Genomic DNA, 18,753 nt, shown 5'->3' on the forward strand with positions numbered 1-18,753 from the left:
CATCTAGGGGGTACAAAATCGAAGGTTCTCGCTTTGATGGCTCGAGATTTTTGGCACTATTGCCTGAAACACAGCATTTCGTTAATAGCAGAATACATTCCGGGGCAGGACAATACAATGGCGGACTGGAACTCCCGATACCTTCGAGACGCAGGGGACTGGCATCTCCATCCAATGATTTTCCAGCGCCTCTCGCGGCTCTGGGGACCTTTCAGTATAGACCTCTTCGCGTCTCGACTGAACACCCAGCTTCCTCGGTTCTTCAGTTGGAGACCGGATCCAGATGCTCTGGCAACAGATGCATTCCTGCAGGACTGGACCAAGGACAGGAACTACGCGTTCCCCCCGTTCAACCTCATTTCTCGGACCCTGGCAGTCCTTCGATATTCCAAGGGGACGCTAGCACTGATAACCCCGTTATGGAGGTCACAACCTTGGTTTCCTCAATTATTGGAAATGTCGATAGATTTCCCACAACTGTTGCCGGACATTCCCTACCTCTTAACCAACCCAGAGGGAATGAGTCACGAACTGGCCAACCAAGGCCTACTGCAACTGATGGCATGGCTCATTTCAGGAGATCATGGAATCTCGAGGAGGTTTCGCAGACGACACTCAGTCTCTTGGCAGAGTCATGGGCACCAGGTACCAGACGTGCCTACGGATCGGCTTGGAGAAAATGGTCTGATTGGTGCATGGGACAGTCAATGGATCCCATATCAGCTTCTACAGAAGCAGTCCTACAATTTCTGACTCTACTCTTTGAGGCAGGGAAAGCCTTTCGTACTATAAATCTGTACAGATCAGCTATATCGGCGGGACATATGGGGTTGGATGGCACCCCAATAGGTAAGCATGCCCTTATCTGTCGTTTACTCAAAGGCATCCGTCTTACTCGTCCTCCTCAAACTCGATATTCTTCCTTTTGGGATGTCAATGTAATGTTGCGATTGATCGAATCGTGGCCAATGAACCAGGAACTTTCACTGAAACAATTGTCGGCCAAACTGTTGATGCTGTTTTGTTTACTTTCATGTAAACGAGTCGCTGATGTCAGGGCGCTAGACTGGCATGCACGTGTTTTTACCCCTAACGAAGTATCCTTCAATATTTCACGTAGAACGAAATCCTCGACTAAGGAAGCTTCCTACCCAGCATTGCCGGACAACCCAAATTTGTGCCCGGTGTTATGTCTGAAGGAATATGAGCATCGCACGGCTTCACTCCGTCCAGGACAAATCCATCCACTGTTCATCTCATTCAAAAGACCTCACCTACCAGTATCTACTGCTACTTTAGCTCGTTGGATCAAGTGGCTGCTGTCAATGGCAGGCATAGACACCTCGATTTTTTCCGCACATTCCGTTCGCGGAGCTATGGCCTCTAAAGCGTCCATGTTGGGTTGTAAATTGGAAGATATACTACGGGCAGCCGACTGGTCGAATGAGTCTACATTTCGTAATTTCTATTTACGCCCAGTGCAACACATTTCGAATACAGTGGTTGCTCAGCTTTGAAATAGCATAATAGGAGCCTCCGTGTCTTTAATAAAATTAACAGATTTTACTATTAACATGACGTAAAGTCATGATTTTATTAATGACACGGAGGCGAGTATTATTCCCACCCGCCCTACCCAGGGTGGTGAGTGGATTACAACCCAGAACATGAAGCATTTAGGATGCCTTAATACGGTAGGTACAAGATCATTCATGACACAGGTGAGTGAGTAGTCTATGAACATGACTTATGTGATACATTTTTGATCTAGCAATATAGCTGAAAAATTTTCTTTTTATATAGTTACATCGTTTGATTAACATGGTGTACGAGTTGTTGATTGCGGAATGACAGTCACGAGATTTCGATATTACCATATTTCTCCTCTCTTTTAGCTTGAATACAACTGGAGAGTTCACGGTTGAAACGGTTCTAGATTGAAGTTCCAGTTATGGTTTTTTGTTCGTGGATTCGTATTTATGGTTGGAATACTTGAATTTGCACTAATGGTCTTCAGGATCTACGCAGAAAGAGGAGGAGTCAAGGAACACCACACCTATTATACTGTATGCTGATTGGTGCTACTGTTACCAGGCTATTGTTATGGTTTCTTTTTTTCTATGATTCTCTCATACTTCCCTTTTCTTGCTGCTGGGAGTATAATAAAGAAAGAGAATGCATAATACTCGCCTCCGTGTCATTAATAAAATCATGACTTTACGTCATGTTAATAGTAAAATCTGTTAATTTTCTGAATGCTTCTGAACAAATGATACAGATTTGGTTGGATAGACTGAATAATGATATAACTAGGCTTTAGTAAATATGCAATTTGCCTATGTCCATTCTAACAAAATCCAGTCTCTAGCAAAAATCTAAATCCAGTCTTAGTTTCTTTACTGAGAGGATTTGGAGATCAAGATCTATCTTCAAACACTATTGTAGTCAAACTGGAGTGGGTATTGATACTGGATACTTCTCATTCCTGTAAAAATATTTGAATATCTGTATATCTGTTGAACATGTGGTGGAATATTCAAGGCTGTATGTTCTATAATTTAGATGAGCCTGAGCATTAAACTCTCTTTTTGCAGTGAAAGCAAAACATTTTGTGAAAATTGGCAGCAAATATTAAATACAATTATCCTTGACCTGATTGCCCTCACACTGGATAACATAACAAAGGATCTTATTACACTGACATGATATTTTTAAGACTAAGATCTGATTTCATGCCACTGAAATAACTGATAATCTAAGGTAGAAGAAAAATATAAAAACATAGGGAAGTTCAGAGGTCAGTTTCAGGAAGGGTGCTAATGGATCACAGGAGAAATGCTACAAATTCCTGTAGAGCAATATAATACACTCATACACACTGTACAATGCTGGAGGGCTATGTAGTGTATCCACTGCACATTGCAGAAGTCTTATGATATATTTTGCACGTTGCTTGGAGCTTTTAAATATGCGCAATGTCAGCATCAATAAAATATATACACTGTATATAACTAACAAATCTGAAAAATATAGACTGCACATTGCTAGAGGCTCTGATATATGAATATATTTCTCATTTGTAGAGACTCTGAAATATAGACAATGTGCATTGCTAGAGGAAAGGACTGTAGAAATTGACATCAGAGCAAGAGTGCGATTACTATGTATTGCATGGATGCCTACTTGTTTAATAAATCAATGACCGAGACCGTTTTGGAGACACTTAATATCAGAGACCATAAGAAAGCAAGAGCCAGAACAGATTCAACAAGAGTACCACATGGTAGATGTTGCCAGTTCAAGTGAGGAAACAATGGCACCACTTGTAAACAATGTATAATATTTTATGCATAGTATAAATATTTGTATTATTATTTTTAAAACTCCATCAAATTTAGCAGTGATGTACAATAGGTGGACTAACAAACAAGTATTTGCAACATGACACTTTGTACATACAAGAACAGAAGGCACCGAGGGCCCTGCTCAACCCACCTTACATTCTTGGGTAGAAGGAGGTAATGGGACACAAGAGATAAGCATAAGATGTATTTCATGTTTCGGAAAAGTAGATTGCTAGAAGAGTTTACAACATTCTTCGGATGACAGTACCATAAGTGAAAGCCAGCATGGTTACTAAGGTGTAGGGAGGCTTTTAACAGTTTAATTTATATGCCTTCTTGAAATGTGAAGGAATGTAGACTTGATGAGGATTTAACAGAGCAGAAAAGGGATTCCAAAGATATGGTACAACCCTAAAGTAGTCTTAAAGGTGAGTGTCAGAGCTGCATTTACGAACAGAGGATAGATGCAGGTCTTTGGCAGAGTGTAGAGGCCTAGATTTATTAGGGACCTTGTGTATTAATAGGCAGGAGCAGTGTTATGTAGAGATGTATAAGCAAGAAAAATAATTTTAAATTGAACCCTATTACTTACTGGAACACCATGCATAGGCCTGGGAAGGTTGAAGAGTGGGAGGAGAGGAAGGACAGGGAGATGAGCGTAACTCTAGCATTCTTTATAAACTGTAGAAGGGCAAGCTGGGAATGTGTAAGAAAAGAGAGAAATGGATTGTAGTAGTCAAGGCAGGAAAAGATGGTGTCAAGGAATAACACCTTGTAGCGGAGAGCTGATTTCCCACAGGTGAACTCCACCAATATATCCAGAGGATGCAGGAACAAATACAAATCCAATAGGGTAAATAGCACGATCAGCAATATAATCCACAGATATCCCATAACCTTTCCCAATAACTGGACGACACACAGTATCAGGAGTAGAACTGAAGTTTAATGGCAACATTCCTGCTTTTATGAGATTCTCCCATGCAAGGGAGGGATTTACTTTAATCACACATTGCACAAATCATACAGACGTTACCTCCCACACATCTCCTCCCCTTAGCTTAACAGATAAAACAATTATACTGCACATATTTTCTGCAACTTCTAGATGTACCCCAAATACATAGGGTACACCCCTAAATGATCTGGGTGAATAACATATTCAAAAATCACCCAGATCGGACCAGGGGTTCGGGATTTATGGGGTTTAAAAGTTAGGTGGATTTCCCTTTAGTTCCACTGAAGCATGGCTCTCCAGCCCAAACTTTCCAGCTGAAACCAGTTCCAAATAGTCTGGCAGTGTGCCTGGGACAACGCCCTGCTGGAGAACAATGGGACAGGAAATGGGGGAGGGGTACACCTTCCTATTCACAATCTATACACAGTCAAATAAAAATCCATCAGGCCCAAAGACTGTCTTTAAAGGGCAATACCCCCCAGGGCCATAATCACTGGGCAGGAGGTGAGCCATCAGCCCCCTCCAGGAAACTGGGGCGTACTCTGGTATAGGACCCAGACCGCTACATGGTGCAATGTCAATCTGTATAATCCAGGCATGTAAAACCTCAGCAATGGTAACAAATAAACGATAAATGGGACAGCCAAAACAGGGGTTCCGCTACACACCTTATCTGCATCCAGGTTAAGGTTCAGGACAGAAACTTGGGGAACCACAATAGAGATGGGTTACAGAAAAAAAGGAAGAACCAAAAATGGAAACACTGATAGAGTGCTGGGAGAGGTAGGAGGAGAACCAGGGAAGATCAGAGTCTTACACACTAAGGTTATGAAATATAAGAAGATGTTGATGATTAATGATGTCAAACAGAGAGCTCAGGGAGAATTAGAAAAGAGTAGTGACCAATGAATTTAGCAGTAATTAAGTCATTGGATACTTTGGTCAGGACTGTTTCATCAGAGTGCTGAGTCCTGTATCCAGATTATATATTATTTTTATTACATACATGTTATTCTTTGTGTAGGTTTGTCACCACATTTCATGGGATGCTTTGAAAATATAAACTAGTATAATGACTCATCTTTAAAATAATAGATAACTATATGGTGTGAAATTGCTTTGGTCACTCGTTGTATTTTTATTTCATTGTTCCTCCTGTCTTCTTTTCATTCACATTCTCACATCTATACACACAGCTGCCACTATAGATTAATGCTGCAAAATGTTATACATGCTTGTATATATACTGATTTTTTTTACTTGCTTATGACTTTCACACACACATGCTTACATACACCGAACTTCATTTTACATTTTACATACACCGAACTTCATTTTACTTTAAACATCCTTGAATGCACAGATTAATTTTTATACACATAATTGACTAATAGGGCAATTTGAAAAACTGTAATATCATTTTTTTTTATGTGTCAAGAAATTACTTTGCAGAATAATATCAAATCATTTTATTTTGTTTGATTTAATATTTGTACTGAATAATCTGAAGCTATACTCAGAAGTCATACTTTCTTCTATGCCCATACATATATGTTTGTGGTATCCACAATATGCTTCTCCCCTCCTTGAAAATCTCTGCACTGGAATCCGAGCAGTCAATAAATGCATGTATGATTAGATTAACTATTTTCCTAGCCTCATTCACAAAACAGTAAATTGGTTAGAAATACACTTATAGTTGCCATGATATGGCTGCTATCAACTTACTATGCAATGCTACTCATCAGATTTAATGAATGTAACATTAGTTGGGGGCTGGATTGCATGTACCATAAACCTCTAAAGTACATGACACCTGAAGACAAAAACAAAAGACATGCCCTGAATTACCCTATATTTGAACATATAGGATGTAAATCCATCAAAAAATAAACAAGTATATCTAAAACATAATATGTATTAAAGTTATTAAAAAAGTGCATGAGATATAAACTAAATATTATACATATATATACATATATATGTATACAAACATTAGACGAAAAAAGGGAAAAGAACAAAACCAAAAACCAAAGTATATACAGAGATAACTCAAATATATTATTATTGTGTTGTCTGTTATGATATATATATATATATATATATATATATATATATATATATATATATATATATATATATATATATATATATATATATATATATATATATATATATGTGAACAATTATATCTGGCTAGATTTATCCACATCAGACACCTAAAAGATTATACAGATGTTCTGCATTAGACGTGGAAGCTACAGAATAATAGAATAGCTACAATTAGTAACAGAAAAGTAACACATTAGAATCACCAAGTGGTGTATCAAATATCACACTGTAGTGAGTGAAATTGTAGCAAGATACCAACTTGGAGCACACAGATAATATACTATAAATCAAATTTGAGTAGCACAGCTGGGCTGTCTATATTTTAGTAAATGAGATGCTGTCCTAATTTTATCGTGATTCTGTCTAACTGAAACTCCTGACAGCTACAGAAAATTATTATGTAGACGACTAAGTACTCCTTCAGAATAGAAAATAATAATCACAAGGTATAAAGATCAGCCGCCAGAAGTACTTGCCTAGCCCTGACGTACGTTTCGCCAGGCAGGCTCCTCAGGGGGAACTACATGAGATTATTCATAGACCAGAATAAGTGTCTGCTGTTGTGGGTTTCTTCCAGCCATCGGTGCAACTTTAAATTCAGGTTTGTTATCTCTTTAAATTCAAATTTGTTACTATCCATTAATGTTGTAGAGGACCAAGTAGATTTTGTTGTTTTTAAGATATTGAAATCTGAACTAGACCTTTAAACAGATAGAGTTATAGTCACAGGTAGAATGAACATTTCCTCAGAGGTTGGGGTTTTATGCACTACCAGACAATTGCCATGACAATTGTTGAATATGTGTGGTGAAAAAGCACAGACTCATGTTATACTTTTTTAATCATACTCTTAAAGCATGAAACATATAGAAATGTGAAATTGTGTATTTTCTTTAAGATTATGTATTTTATGAGTCAGAATGGTTCAGAAGCTTTTTATTATTGTTGCTACTCCACATATTGATTGTCAAATGTAATTAGTAAGAGAGGAAAATGGAGGGCTCATCATGAGAATGTTGTTGATTTCTCTACCTCAAGTGGACCTTGTTTTGTTTGAAGTGTGGCACCAGATGTGACCACTCAATTCTCTGAATTGTCTTCTATAACAACAGTATTTTCAACTAATAAAATATAGAAATAAACTTTTAGTTGCCATGATATGGCTGCTATCAGCTTACTAAGCAATACTACTTTTAGGTGTGATAAATGCAACATTAGTCAGGGGCAGGACTGCATATCCCAAAAACCTCTGAAGTACATTTGATAGACCAGAATAAGTGTCTGCTGTTGTGAGTCTCTTCCAGCCTGGGGTGCAACTTTAAATTCAGGTTTGTTAAAGAAATACTGTAAATGCCAGGAATACAAAGCTTTATACCTGGCACTATAGCATTCTCTGCCTTTTCCCTCCCTCGCACACCCCACAAAGGTCTATAAAGGGTAAAAAAAACTATTTATTTACTTAACTGATCCCAGCGCTGATGTCCCACAGCGCTGTGTTGTGGTTTCACCTACTCCTCCCTCCCGCGACGAGTGGACGCTAACGCACATGCACGGCAAATGACGGGCACACATGAGACCTCCCCATAGCAAAGAATTGAATCAACATTGCTGTACTAAGAGATATAGATACACTGTACCCAAACCATTTCAATTAGCTGAAGTGTTCTAAGTGTCTATAATCTCCTTTTAATATACATTAATGTTGTAAAGGACTAAGGAACATAATATTATATTACTAAAATGTTTAGTTTAAAAATATATATATATATCCTAAAGTTTTCTCTATGGACATCTGCCCATTGAATATCTCATTAAAAATAACATTGATATTAATATGCACTTTGTGCTTTCTTTGCTGTTATAACAGAATCCATTCTTCTGTGTAAAATCTTCCATTCCACCATAAGAGCATTAGTGAGATCAGACACTGATAATAGGCAATTAGACACAGCTTGCATTTGCTTTTTAGTTTACAGTTTTAATTGTGTTTAGGTCAGAACTCTCTGCAGGTCATCAAAATTCTTCTCTTCAAGCTTCATTAACCCATATCTCTAAAGAACTCGCTTCATATATACAGACAGTGATATGTTTACCAGTATATACCAAAATAGTGGAAACCCCACATAAAATTAAAAAGTATGCACAGTAGAGCAAATGTTACAGAATAAATAAAATGCATATAACCATTTGGACACATATGCAATCTTTGTATTAGCACCTTGAGTAACAACATTTCCTTACCTACGCCTTCACATTATTCATAATTAGTATCAATAATATGTGGATAACAAGCCTTAAATATTGCACTGCTTTCCTCCCCAATTATGTGCAAAATTCCAGGGGGCATTACGCCATTGTATTCTTTTGCAACATACTTTTTATGGACTTACTATTGGATTTCTTTGGATAATGACTGATGGTGTTTAGAGTTGAGCAAACCTGAACTCAAAAGTTCGGGTTCGTACCGAACATTACGTTTTTTGGACCCCGGACCCGAACACAGACATATCACTGTATGTTCGGGTTGGAGTTCGGAGTTCGGTGATTTAATGACGCGTTTTGAAAAGCCGCAGGGCAGCCAATCAACAAGCGTTTGACTCGTGTGAACTTAGACGCCATTACAGCCATGCCTACTAATGGCTGGTCATACCTACTATAGAAGCTGGTCACTTAGTATTAGTAAATTATGCCCCTACTCACTATACTGGCTGTGGCTGCTCACTGTTAAAAAAATAAATAAGATTCCCCCCTATTATCTCCCCCGGCCCCCACCGCTGAGGGGTGGGGGCCCTAAATAACAATAAGGGGCGGACCTATTGTCCTCCCCCGACCCCCACCCCTGAGCGGTGGGTGGGGGCAATAAATAAAAATTGGGGGGGACCCAATGTCCTCCCCTCGGCCCCCATCCCTGAGCAGTGGATGGGGGCCCTAAATAAAAATGGGGGGGGGGGCTATTGTCCTCCCCCCCATCCCCCACCCCTGCGCGGCAGGTGGGGGCCCTAAATAACAACAAGGGTGGACCTAATGTCCCTCCCGGCCCCCACCGCTGAGCGGTGGGTGGGGGCCCTAAATAAAAATTGGGGGGGGACCCAATGTCCTCCTCCCCGGCTCCCACCCCTGAGCGGTGGATGGGGGCCCTAAATAAAAATTGGGGGGGGACCTAATGTCCTTCCCCCCATCCCCCACCCCTGCACGGCAGGTGGGGGCCCTAAATAACAATAAGGGTGGGACCTAATGTCCTCCCCCGGCCCCCACCCCTGAGCGGCAGGTGGGGGCCATAAATAAAAATTGGGGGGGGACCTAATGTCCTCCCCCCGGCCCCCACCCCTGAGCGGTGGGTGGGGGCAATAAATAAAAATTGGGGGGACCTATTGTCCTCCCCCTGGCCCCCACCCCTGAGTGGTGGGTGGGGGCCATAAATAACAATAAGGGGGGGACCTATTGTCCCCCCTGGCCCCAAACCTAACCCCCTGGCCCCAACCCCTGAGCGGTGGGTGGGGGCCATAAATAGAAATCCCCCCAAAGGTGACTAGGGTTCCCCAAACCCCTAGTCACCACCCCAAAAAAAGATTACCCCTACCTACCCCCCTCATCCTAAAAATAATGAGGGGGGACCCTTGTCTAAATACCTGTAAAAATAATAAACTTGCCATTTGATGTCTTCTTTCTTCTAAAATCTTTTTTCAGCGTAAAAAAAAAAATCCTTCTTCACCCATGGAGGGCTCCGTGCAAACTGAGCGCTGCAGGGCGGGGGAAGGCTTATAAAGCCTTGCCCCGCCCTGCAATTAGGCTCAGAGCACTCTTATTGGTGTGTTTAAGCCATCCAATCAGAGTGCTCTGACAGGTAAATGAAGAGACTGACAAGTAAGTCTCTACATTTACCTGTCACAGTACTCTGGTTGGTTGGCTTGAAATCCACCAATCAGAGTGCTCTGTGTCATTTTACACAGCATGGGAAAGTTCTTTGGCATTTTCCTACGCTGTGTAAAATGACACAGATCACTCTGATTGGTGGATTAAGTAGCCAATCAGAGTACTCTGTGTCATTTTACACAGCGTGAGAAAGTTCTTTGGAATTTTCCCACGCTGTGTAAAATGACACAGAGCACTCTGATTGGTGGATTAAGTAACCAATCAGAGTGCTCTGTGCCATTTTACACAGTGTGGGAAAATTCAAAAAAACTTTCCCACGCTGTGTAAAATGACACAGAGCACACTGATTGGCTGGATTTCAAGCTAACCAATCATAGTCCTCTGTGTCATTTTACACAGCATGGGAAAGTTCTTTGGAATTTTCCCACGCTGTGTAAAATGACACAGAGCGCTCTGATTGGCTGGATTCCAAGCCAACCGATCAGAGTGTTCTGTGTCATTTTACACAGTGTGGGAAAATTCCAAATTCCAAATTCAGGTGTGGGGGTGGGGGGAGGACAGTAGGCCCCCCCTTATTGTTATTTAGAGCCCCCACCCGCCGCGCAGGGGTGGATGCCGGGGGGAGAACATTAGGTCCCCCCTTATTGTTATTTAGGGCCCCCACCCGCCGTGCAGGGGTGGGGGCCGAGGGGAGGGGAGGAGGTCCCCCTCCACATTCTTATTTAGGGCCCCCACCCGTCGGACATGGGTGGGGGCAATAGGTTTTTTTTTACAGTGAGCAAAAAAAACTATCTTAACCCTATCCCTAACCCTACCCTAACCTTACCCTAACCCTACCCTAACCTTACCCTAACCCTACCCAAACCCTACCCTAACCCTACCCTAAACTAACCCTAAACCCTTCCCTAACCCTATCATAACCTTAACTTAACCCTACCCTACCCCTACCCTTACCCTAACCCTGACCCTAACCAAACCCTAACCTAACCCTACACTAACCTTACCTAACCCTACCCTAACCCTAAGTCAACCCTACCCTAACCCTGCACTAACCCTAACCCTACCCTAACTTACCCCTAACCTTACCCTAACTTTACCCTAACACTACCCTAATCCTACCCGTACCCTAACCCTAACCTAACCCCTCCCTAACCCTACCCCTAACATAAAATTCTAGCCCTTTCCTAACCCTACCCTACCCCTACCATAACCCTACCCCAAGCCTACCCCTACCTTAACCCTAATTCTACCCTAACCCTACCCTACCCTACCCTAGGGTAGATGTTTAAACCCTAGCCCTAACCTAAATCTAACCCTACCCTAAACCTAAACCAACCCTGCTCTAACCCTACCTAACCTACCCCTAACCCTAACTGTACCCTAACTCTGAAATTCTGGCAAGAAAAAACTTTTGTCACTTCGGCAATTCGAGACTTCGGCACTTCAGTTTGGTTCAGCACTTCCGAAATTCGGGACTTTGTCAATTCGGGACTTCAGCAATTCAGTTTGGTTCGGCACTTTGGCAATTCAGGACTTTGGCAATTCAGAATTTCAGCACTTCGGTTCGGTTCGAGAATTCGGCAACTCGGGACTTCAGCAATCCGAAAAATCTGTATGGCTCCCTAACCCCAACCCTACTATAACCCTAACTCTACCCTAACCCCATCTTAACCCTATCCCAGGGATAGGCAACCTTCGTCTCTCCAGATGTTTTGGACTACACCTCCCATGATGCTTTGCCAGCATTATGTGTGTAAGAGCATTATGGGGGATGTAGTCCACAACATCTGGAGAGCCAAAGGTTGCCTATCACTGCCCTATCCCTAACCCTACCATAACCCTACCCTAACCCTAAACCCTTCCCTAACACTACCATAATCTTAACTTAACCCTACCCTACCCCTACCCCTACCCTAACCCTACCCTTACTCTAACCCTGACCCTAACCTAACCCTACCCTAACCCTAACTGTACCCTAACCTACCCCCTACACTAACCTTACCGAACCCTACCCTAACCCTAAGTCAACCCTACCCTAACCCTGCACTATCCCTAACCCTACCTTAACTTACCCCTAACCCTACCCTAACTCTACCCTAACACTACCCTAATCCTTCACCTACCCATACCCTAAGCCTAATCTAACCCCTCCCTAACCTTAGCCCTAACATGAAATCCTAGCTCTACCCTAACCCTACCCTACCCCTACCCTAACTCTACCCCAAGCCTACCCCTACCTTATCCCTAATTCTACCCTAACCCTACCCTACCCTACCCTAGGGTAGATGTTTAAACCCTAACCCTAACCTAACCCCACCCTAAACCTAGCCTAACCCTATCCTAACCCTACCCTAAACCTAAGCCAACCCTACCCTAAACCTAAACCAACCCTACCCTAACCCTGCTCTATCCCTAACCCTACCCTAACCTACCCCTAACCCTAACCCTAACTCTACCCTAAACCCAACCATACCCTAACCCTACCCTAACACTACACTAACCCTAACCTAACCTAACCCTACCCTACAGCAACAAAGTGGAAACCACATTCAAAAAAACATATAGCTGAAATACAACTTGAAGAATATATCCAAAATTGGAATATTCTATATAAGAATATAATAAAATCTGGAATGATAAAAAGTGTATTTCATAGCGTAACACAATTAAGATATAATAGTGAAATGTGAAGTAAGTAATGCACTCACAAACAAAAGTGTAAATCAGGCCTCTCACCCCCCTGGGGTATGTGCAGTATTGGACTTGATAGTAGATCCAAACATAGAAGTGTCTTCAAAGAAATGGATAAAAAGAGCCATACATGGTGAAGTGTGTATAAAAATATCAAAAAGGAATTTATTGGTTACACTTACAGACATAAAGTAGTGGTAAGCATGTCTCCACTCTCAGTGGAACTGGAAGGCAGTGTAGAAATCACAGGCACAGATCCAATTGGAGCAGCAGAGTACAGGAGCAATAAATGAATATAAAACTAAGAACAATAAGAAACAATACAATAAGTCCAATATCCAACGCGTTTCGTCCGTAGTAAGTAAGGGACTTCTTACCCTAACCTATCCTTCCTATCCTAACCCTACCCTAACCTTAACCCTAACCCAGATATCTAGTTCAAGAAGTTATTACCCCACCAATAAAACATTATATCCATGTACATTATGTTTTTGCAAGTATTTATCCAATTGTTGTTTAAACATCTATATAGACTATGATGAAACCACCTCTCCAGGTATTACACATCATTATTGTTCTTACTGTAACAAGCCCTTTAATTTGCCTTAGACTAAATCTTCTTTCTTCCAGTCTAAATGTGTGAACTTGTGTCGTACGTTGTTACGCTACTAGGGGTGATTTGGATTGGAACTCAACTGCAGCTTGTAATCTCCCTAGTTACAATAGTGAAGAAATGGAGAATCCTTAAGTATCAATACTGTAGCTTTAAGAAAAGAGAGAATCACTGGTAAACTTGATTCAACCGAAGTTTTAATAAGTGTTAAACTTAAATGAATTGCATTTAGGCAATAATCCAATAAGGCGAAGTGCAAGTAATCAACAACACAAAGTTCATTATTAAGTATTTCTTCAGAGATGCATTAAGTAACTTCGTTCATGAGAATAATCTTCAATAGGAACAATAATCAAGTAGCTAAGAATATTTTCAAAGCAAGAATAAGCATGATGAGTTGTCCTTCATGTGGTTAGTAACTTGAAGCACTGAATGTAATTTCAAAGCAAGAAACAGTTCATAGTGAATAAGCATGATGGGAATTGTCCTTCATGAGATTAGTAACTTGAAGCACTGAATGTAATTGCAAAGCAAGAAACAGTTCATAGTGAATAAGCATGATGGGAGTTGTCCTTCGTGAGATTAGTAACTTGTAGTAATGAAGATTTGAGTAAGCAAGCATTAGTTCATTAATAAATGATATTGCAGACAATTAGCTGAAAGATATACTTAAGGTTAATATGGGTAGTCCTCCAATAGGTCAGAGATATGGTCCACTTGTAAAGTAGCAAAGTATCCGTTCTCCAGTAATCCTTTATGGCATGCAGCAATCCTTGCATTTGCTCAAAGGCTGGAACGGCTTGTCTGAGCTTGTGGAGAGGTACGTCTGGTGGAAGTAGCTCCCAGTAGCTGAGCCTGTGGAGCACGCAGTCTCGCGGAGGCAGCTCACACGTTAGCTCACACAATCAATCACAAAGCACCCTCTCTCTGGCCCAGTCTCACCGCTGAGTGCCGCTGAGTGCCGAACCCGGAAGTGTTACTCCATGACATACGTATAGTCCTGTTTATGAATAGATTTCCAGACAATGGTTTGCATTGGTTCTAAATACACTTGCGTTATGCTATCATGTATCCTCTAATGCAAGGTGTTTCCAAAATAAAAAGATTTAAGTTTGTTAACTCTTCTTCGTAATTACATTTTCCATTCCTTTTATCAACTCAAAGCCTGCCTTTGCACTTTTGCCGATTGACAGTGCATATCATTGCCTAGTTTGTTGTCTTCATTACCCTAAAGTTGTTTTGGTGCTTGCAGTATCTCCTTATTCTTTTTACAGACATAATATGCTTAGTTACAAACCACAGGTAGTCTTTAGCAATGTTGATTAAAATGTGAAAAAGTGTATAAATGCTATTACTATTAGAGTCTTGTAGATATAGAAACGTCAGAGATGCTATGTTGCTGTTTTCATAGCTATACGGGTTTGGGATAGGATATGTCAATAAAAAGTATGTCAGTGTTTTTGAGAAATGAAAGATACATATATTACAAATAATATTACCCATTTAGCTTGTCATTAAGCAAAGTACTAATATCTTCTTGTATGCAGAACTGAACTTGTTGAAACCAATTTGTTGTAATCAATGTTATGTGTTAAGATTTTAACACCAAGCTTTTACAGTAATTTCTATTAATTCACCTATTAGAGATTAGACAATATGGACTCAAAATAGAAATTGTGAAAGTTGTTTATTTCAACATTGTTTTCTTTGCATTTATAAACCTTTGTGTAAAGATACCTACTCAAATGTTGAATGTTCATGTTAATAAAACATTAATAAAAAATACATTTCCATTTATTTAGCTCAATTTTTTTTTACTAAATAAATTTCCATTTTGCCTGATCAAATAATTCACTATCAATTTAGCAACTAGTTAGCATCTTACTCGCTTCAGTCTGGATCCACGCTCGTCACTTTGTCTAAATGGCTGTGACCAAAGTATTCAATCATTTAATCTAAGCTAAATCTCGTGGTCAATATTCTATCCTAATTCATTTTGATCTTTCTGCTGCCTTTGACACTGTTGATCATTAGCAGCTTCTTCTCATTCTTCGTAATCTTGGTCTATGGGATACTGCTCTCTCCTGGTGCTCTTCCTAGCTCTCCCAGCGCTCTTTTAGTGTTTCTTTCTCTGTCTCTGTCTCTGATTTTTCTCCCCAATCATTCTCAGATGTCATTCCTCAAAATTATGTCCTAGGTCCCCTACTGTTCTCTATTTATACTGCCTCCCTTTGGTCCCTTAAAGGGGAAGTAACATAATTTACATCTGGGCTAGCACTCAATTTATATCTGTTTAATTATTACCCAAATTGGTTCACTAGCCTCTTACATAACTTCCTTGCCCTGTCATGGTCTTTTATAGCCAGAGAGCACGATTTTTTTAGTGTGTCTCTTCTGGTATCTGACTTCCGCTTGTTTCCCATTTATCCGTTCTTCTGGTATCCTTGACTTTGTGCTACGTGTATTCTTCTATCTCCAATACCGACTTTGGCTTGTCTGACTAATCTATACTTATCGCAGTACTTAAGCATATTACCATTTTAAGGCTCGGTAATATGCCTGGCTTTGTGTATCCATTTAGTTTGCATGTTAGGGAGACTGACCTTGAAATTATGACAGGGCCATGGACCCTGCAAACCTGGGGCAACAAATGGTGGATTATGAATCTAGGATAGAAGGTCTAGATTATAGAATGGATCAGTTTGCACAAGCCTTGCAAACTATCCTAACAAGAACAGCTTGTCTCCAGCAGGAAGCAAATGAGAGTGGCGCACAAGGTGCCATGTCTTTACCATCCATTTCTCACCTAGCTCTGTCTGTCCATCTAACTCTAACTCCCAGTTATTCTGGGGATCCCTCTTTATGTAGGTTTTTTTTTTTTTTAAATCAACTGCCAGTACATTTTTAGATGGCTCTCAACTCCTTTGGAACTAATAGGTCTAAGATAGCATTTATTATGAACCTATTAGATAGCAAGTCCTTGGCATGGATGAACTCCCTGGCATGGGAAAACGATGATGACCTTATATTCAATTATGAACAGTTTGTCAAGGCTTTCAAGAATGTATTCAATCCTCCAGGTAGAAAGAGACTAGCTACCAGGGTTTTATTAAAAAAAAAAAAAAAAAAAAACAGGGTTCCAGATCAGTAGCAGAATATGCCATTGCATTTCATACTCTAGCTTCTGAAGTAACCTGGAACAATAGTGCCCTGACCGCTGTCTTCTTGGAAGGACTTACTGAGTCCTTACAAGATAAATTGGCCTCTACGGATCTCCCTGAAACCCTCAAGGACTTAATACAATTAATGTGATATATTGATGTAAGGGTCAGACAAAAACACCTTAATCTAGACAAAGAAGGGCTCTGATAAGACTTGCTGCTCATCCTTCAATAAACGAATTACCTGCTTTACCTGCACCTGACCTCGCTCCTGAACCAATGCTGTTATGCACACTTTCTGAAGCATAAAAAACTTATAGAGGGAAGAAAGATTTGTGTTTGTACTGTGGTAAAAAAGTGCATTTGCATAATTACAAAAAAAAAAAAAAGATGGAGTATGGCTGTGCCAATACGAATAAAATAGTCTTAGAAAGGGTAGGAGGTCTCACTAGAGTAACAGTAGATAATCAAGGAAACTTGATAAGATGTATTCTCTTCAATGGGATTGGATACGTCTCAGGGTGTTGGTTTGTATATATGAAACAGAGAAGAGGCAGAAAGCAACCAATAGTGCAGTACGTCTAGTGTCCAAAAGTGCAGTAAGTAACAAGAGATAGAGAACTCACATTTAAAAGAGCTATGGTGTGAAGAGCATACAGCGGTATAATCCCCGCTTATGGGATGTGGGAAGATGTTTCCGTCAGCACCGTCTGGTAATCGAAAGCTCCAAAGGGAAGATAAAAGGCAATAATAGTGATAAAAAAAGAGTATAAAAGAGTGATAAGAGTAATACACACAAGTGTAGAGCAGAAACACTGCTCTATTGATATAACATTGGTGGTGTGATCCCCACCTTGGATTTACTTGGAGTAACAGAATAGGGCAGGCTTACTGCTCGATGGTATCAGCTCTGGTGGTATAATCCCTACCTCAGATTTCTTTTGATTAGTGGTAAAAAGCCAAATAGCAAAAGAAATATATTAGGATTCCTTTATTCAGTAGTAAAAGTAAATATAAAACATACAAAAACGCGCTTCACCGATGTGGCTTTCTCAAAATGGGATAAAAACATACAACCTGGCTACATAGAGTTTAAACAGGAAAATGGCAATTTTGGCGCCAAATTTAAATTACCATATCCCTATTTAAACTCTATGTAGCCAGGTTGTATGTTTTTATCCCATTTTGAGAAAGCCAAATCGGCAAAATGCGTTTTTGGATGTTTTATATTTACTTTTACTACTACATAAAGGAATCCTTTTGGACAAATAGACCTGGTTTGTGCCAATTTCCTTTAAATTTTATTTACCTTTTTAAAATATATTTGATAACATATATCCTTTGCTACTTGGCTTTTTACTACTAATCAAAAGATATCTGAGGTAAGGTTTATACCACCAGAGCTGATACCATCGAGCAGTAAGCCTGCCCTACACTGTTACTCCAAGTAAATCCGAGGTGGGGATCATACCACCAATGCTATATCAATAGAGTAGTGTTTCTGCTCTACATTTGTGAGTATTACTCTTGAATACTCTATTTTATCACAATTGAGAGCACTATTGTTGCCTTTTATCTTCCCTTTGGAGCTTTGGATTAATGTGACGGTGCTGACGGAAACATCTTCCCACATCCCTTAAGCGGGCATTATACCACTGTATGCTCTTCGCACCAGAGCTAGCCATAGTTCTTTTAAATGTGAGCTCTCTACCTTGTTACTTACTGCACTTTTGGACTCTAGACGTACTGCACTATTGATTGCTTTCTGCCTCTTCTATGTTTCATATATACGAACCAACACCCTGAGACATATCCACTCCTATTGAAGAGAATATGTCTTATCAAGTTTCCTTGATTATCTACTGTAACTCTAGTGAGACCTCCTACCCTTTCTAAGACTATTTTATTTGTATTGGTGCAGCCCTACTCCATCTTTTTTGTGTTGTATTTGATCCACTGAAGGACTTGAAGGGTTTCCTTCGCTTGGGTTACTGTTCATTC

The 18,753-nt window shown here is 40.3% G+C and overlaps 1 protein-coding gene across 1 annotated transcript; it reads left to right on the top strand.

The window, feature by feature from the left end:
* The first annotated feature begins 419 nt into the window (after positions 1–419).
* LOC134612005 (integrase/recombinase xerD homolog) lies at positions 420–1,517 on the top strand. The gene has a single exon (XM_063456389.1). It carries the CDS (start codon positions 420–422, stop codon positions 1,515–1,517), a length of 1,098 nt encoding a protein of 365 aa, XP_063312459.1.
* The last annotated feature ends 17,236 nt before the right edge of the window (positions 1,518–18,753 follow it).

Source organism: Pelobates fuscus, chromosome 5 (assembly GCF_036172605.1).
Source record: "Pelobates fuscus isolate aPelFus1 chromosome 5, aPelFus1.pri, whole genome shotgun sequence".
Lineage (NCBI taxonomy): Eukaryota > Metazoa > Chordata > Amphibia > Anura > Pelobatidae > Pelobates > Pelobates fuscus.

Bases quoted from the DNA above. Each gene is read 5' to 3' on its own strand.
- LOC134612005 (XM_063456389.1), top strand. From the start codon at position 420: ATGGAGGTCACAACCTTGGTTTCCTCAATTATTGGAAATGTCGATAGA.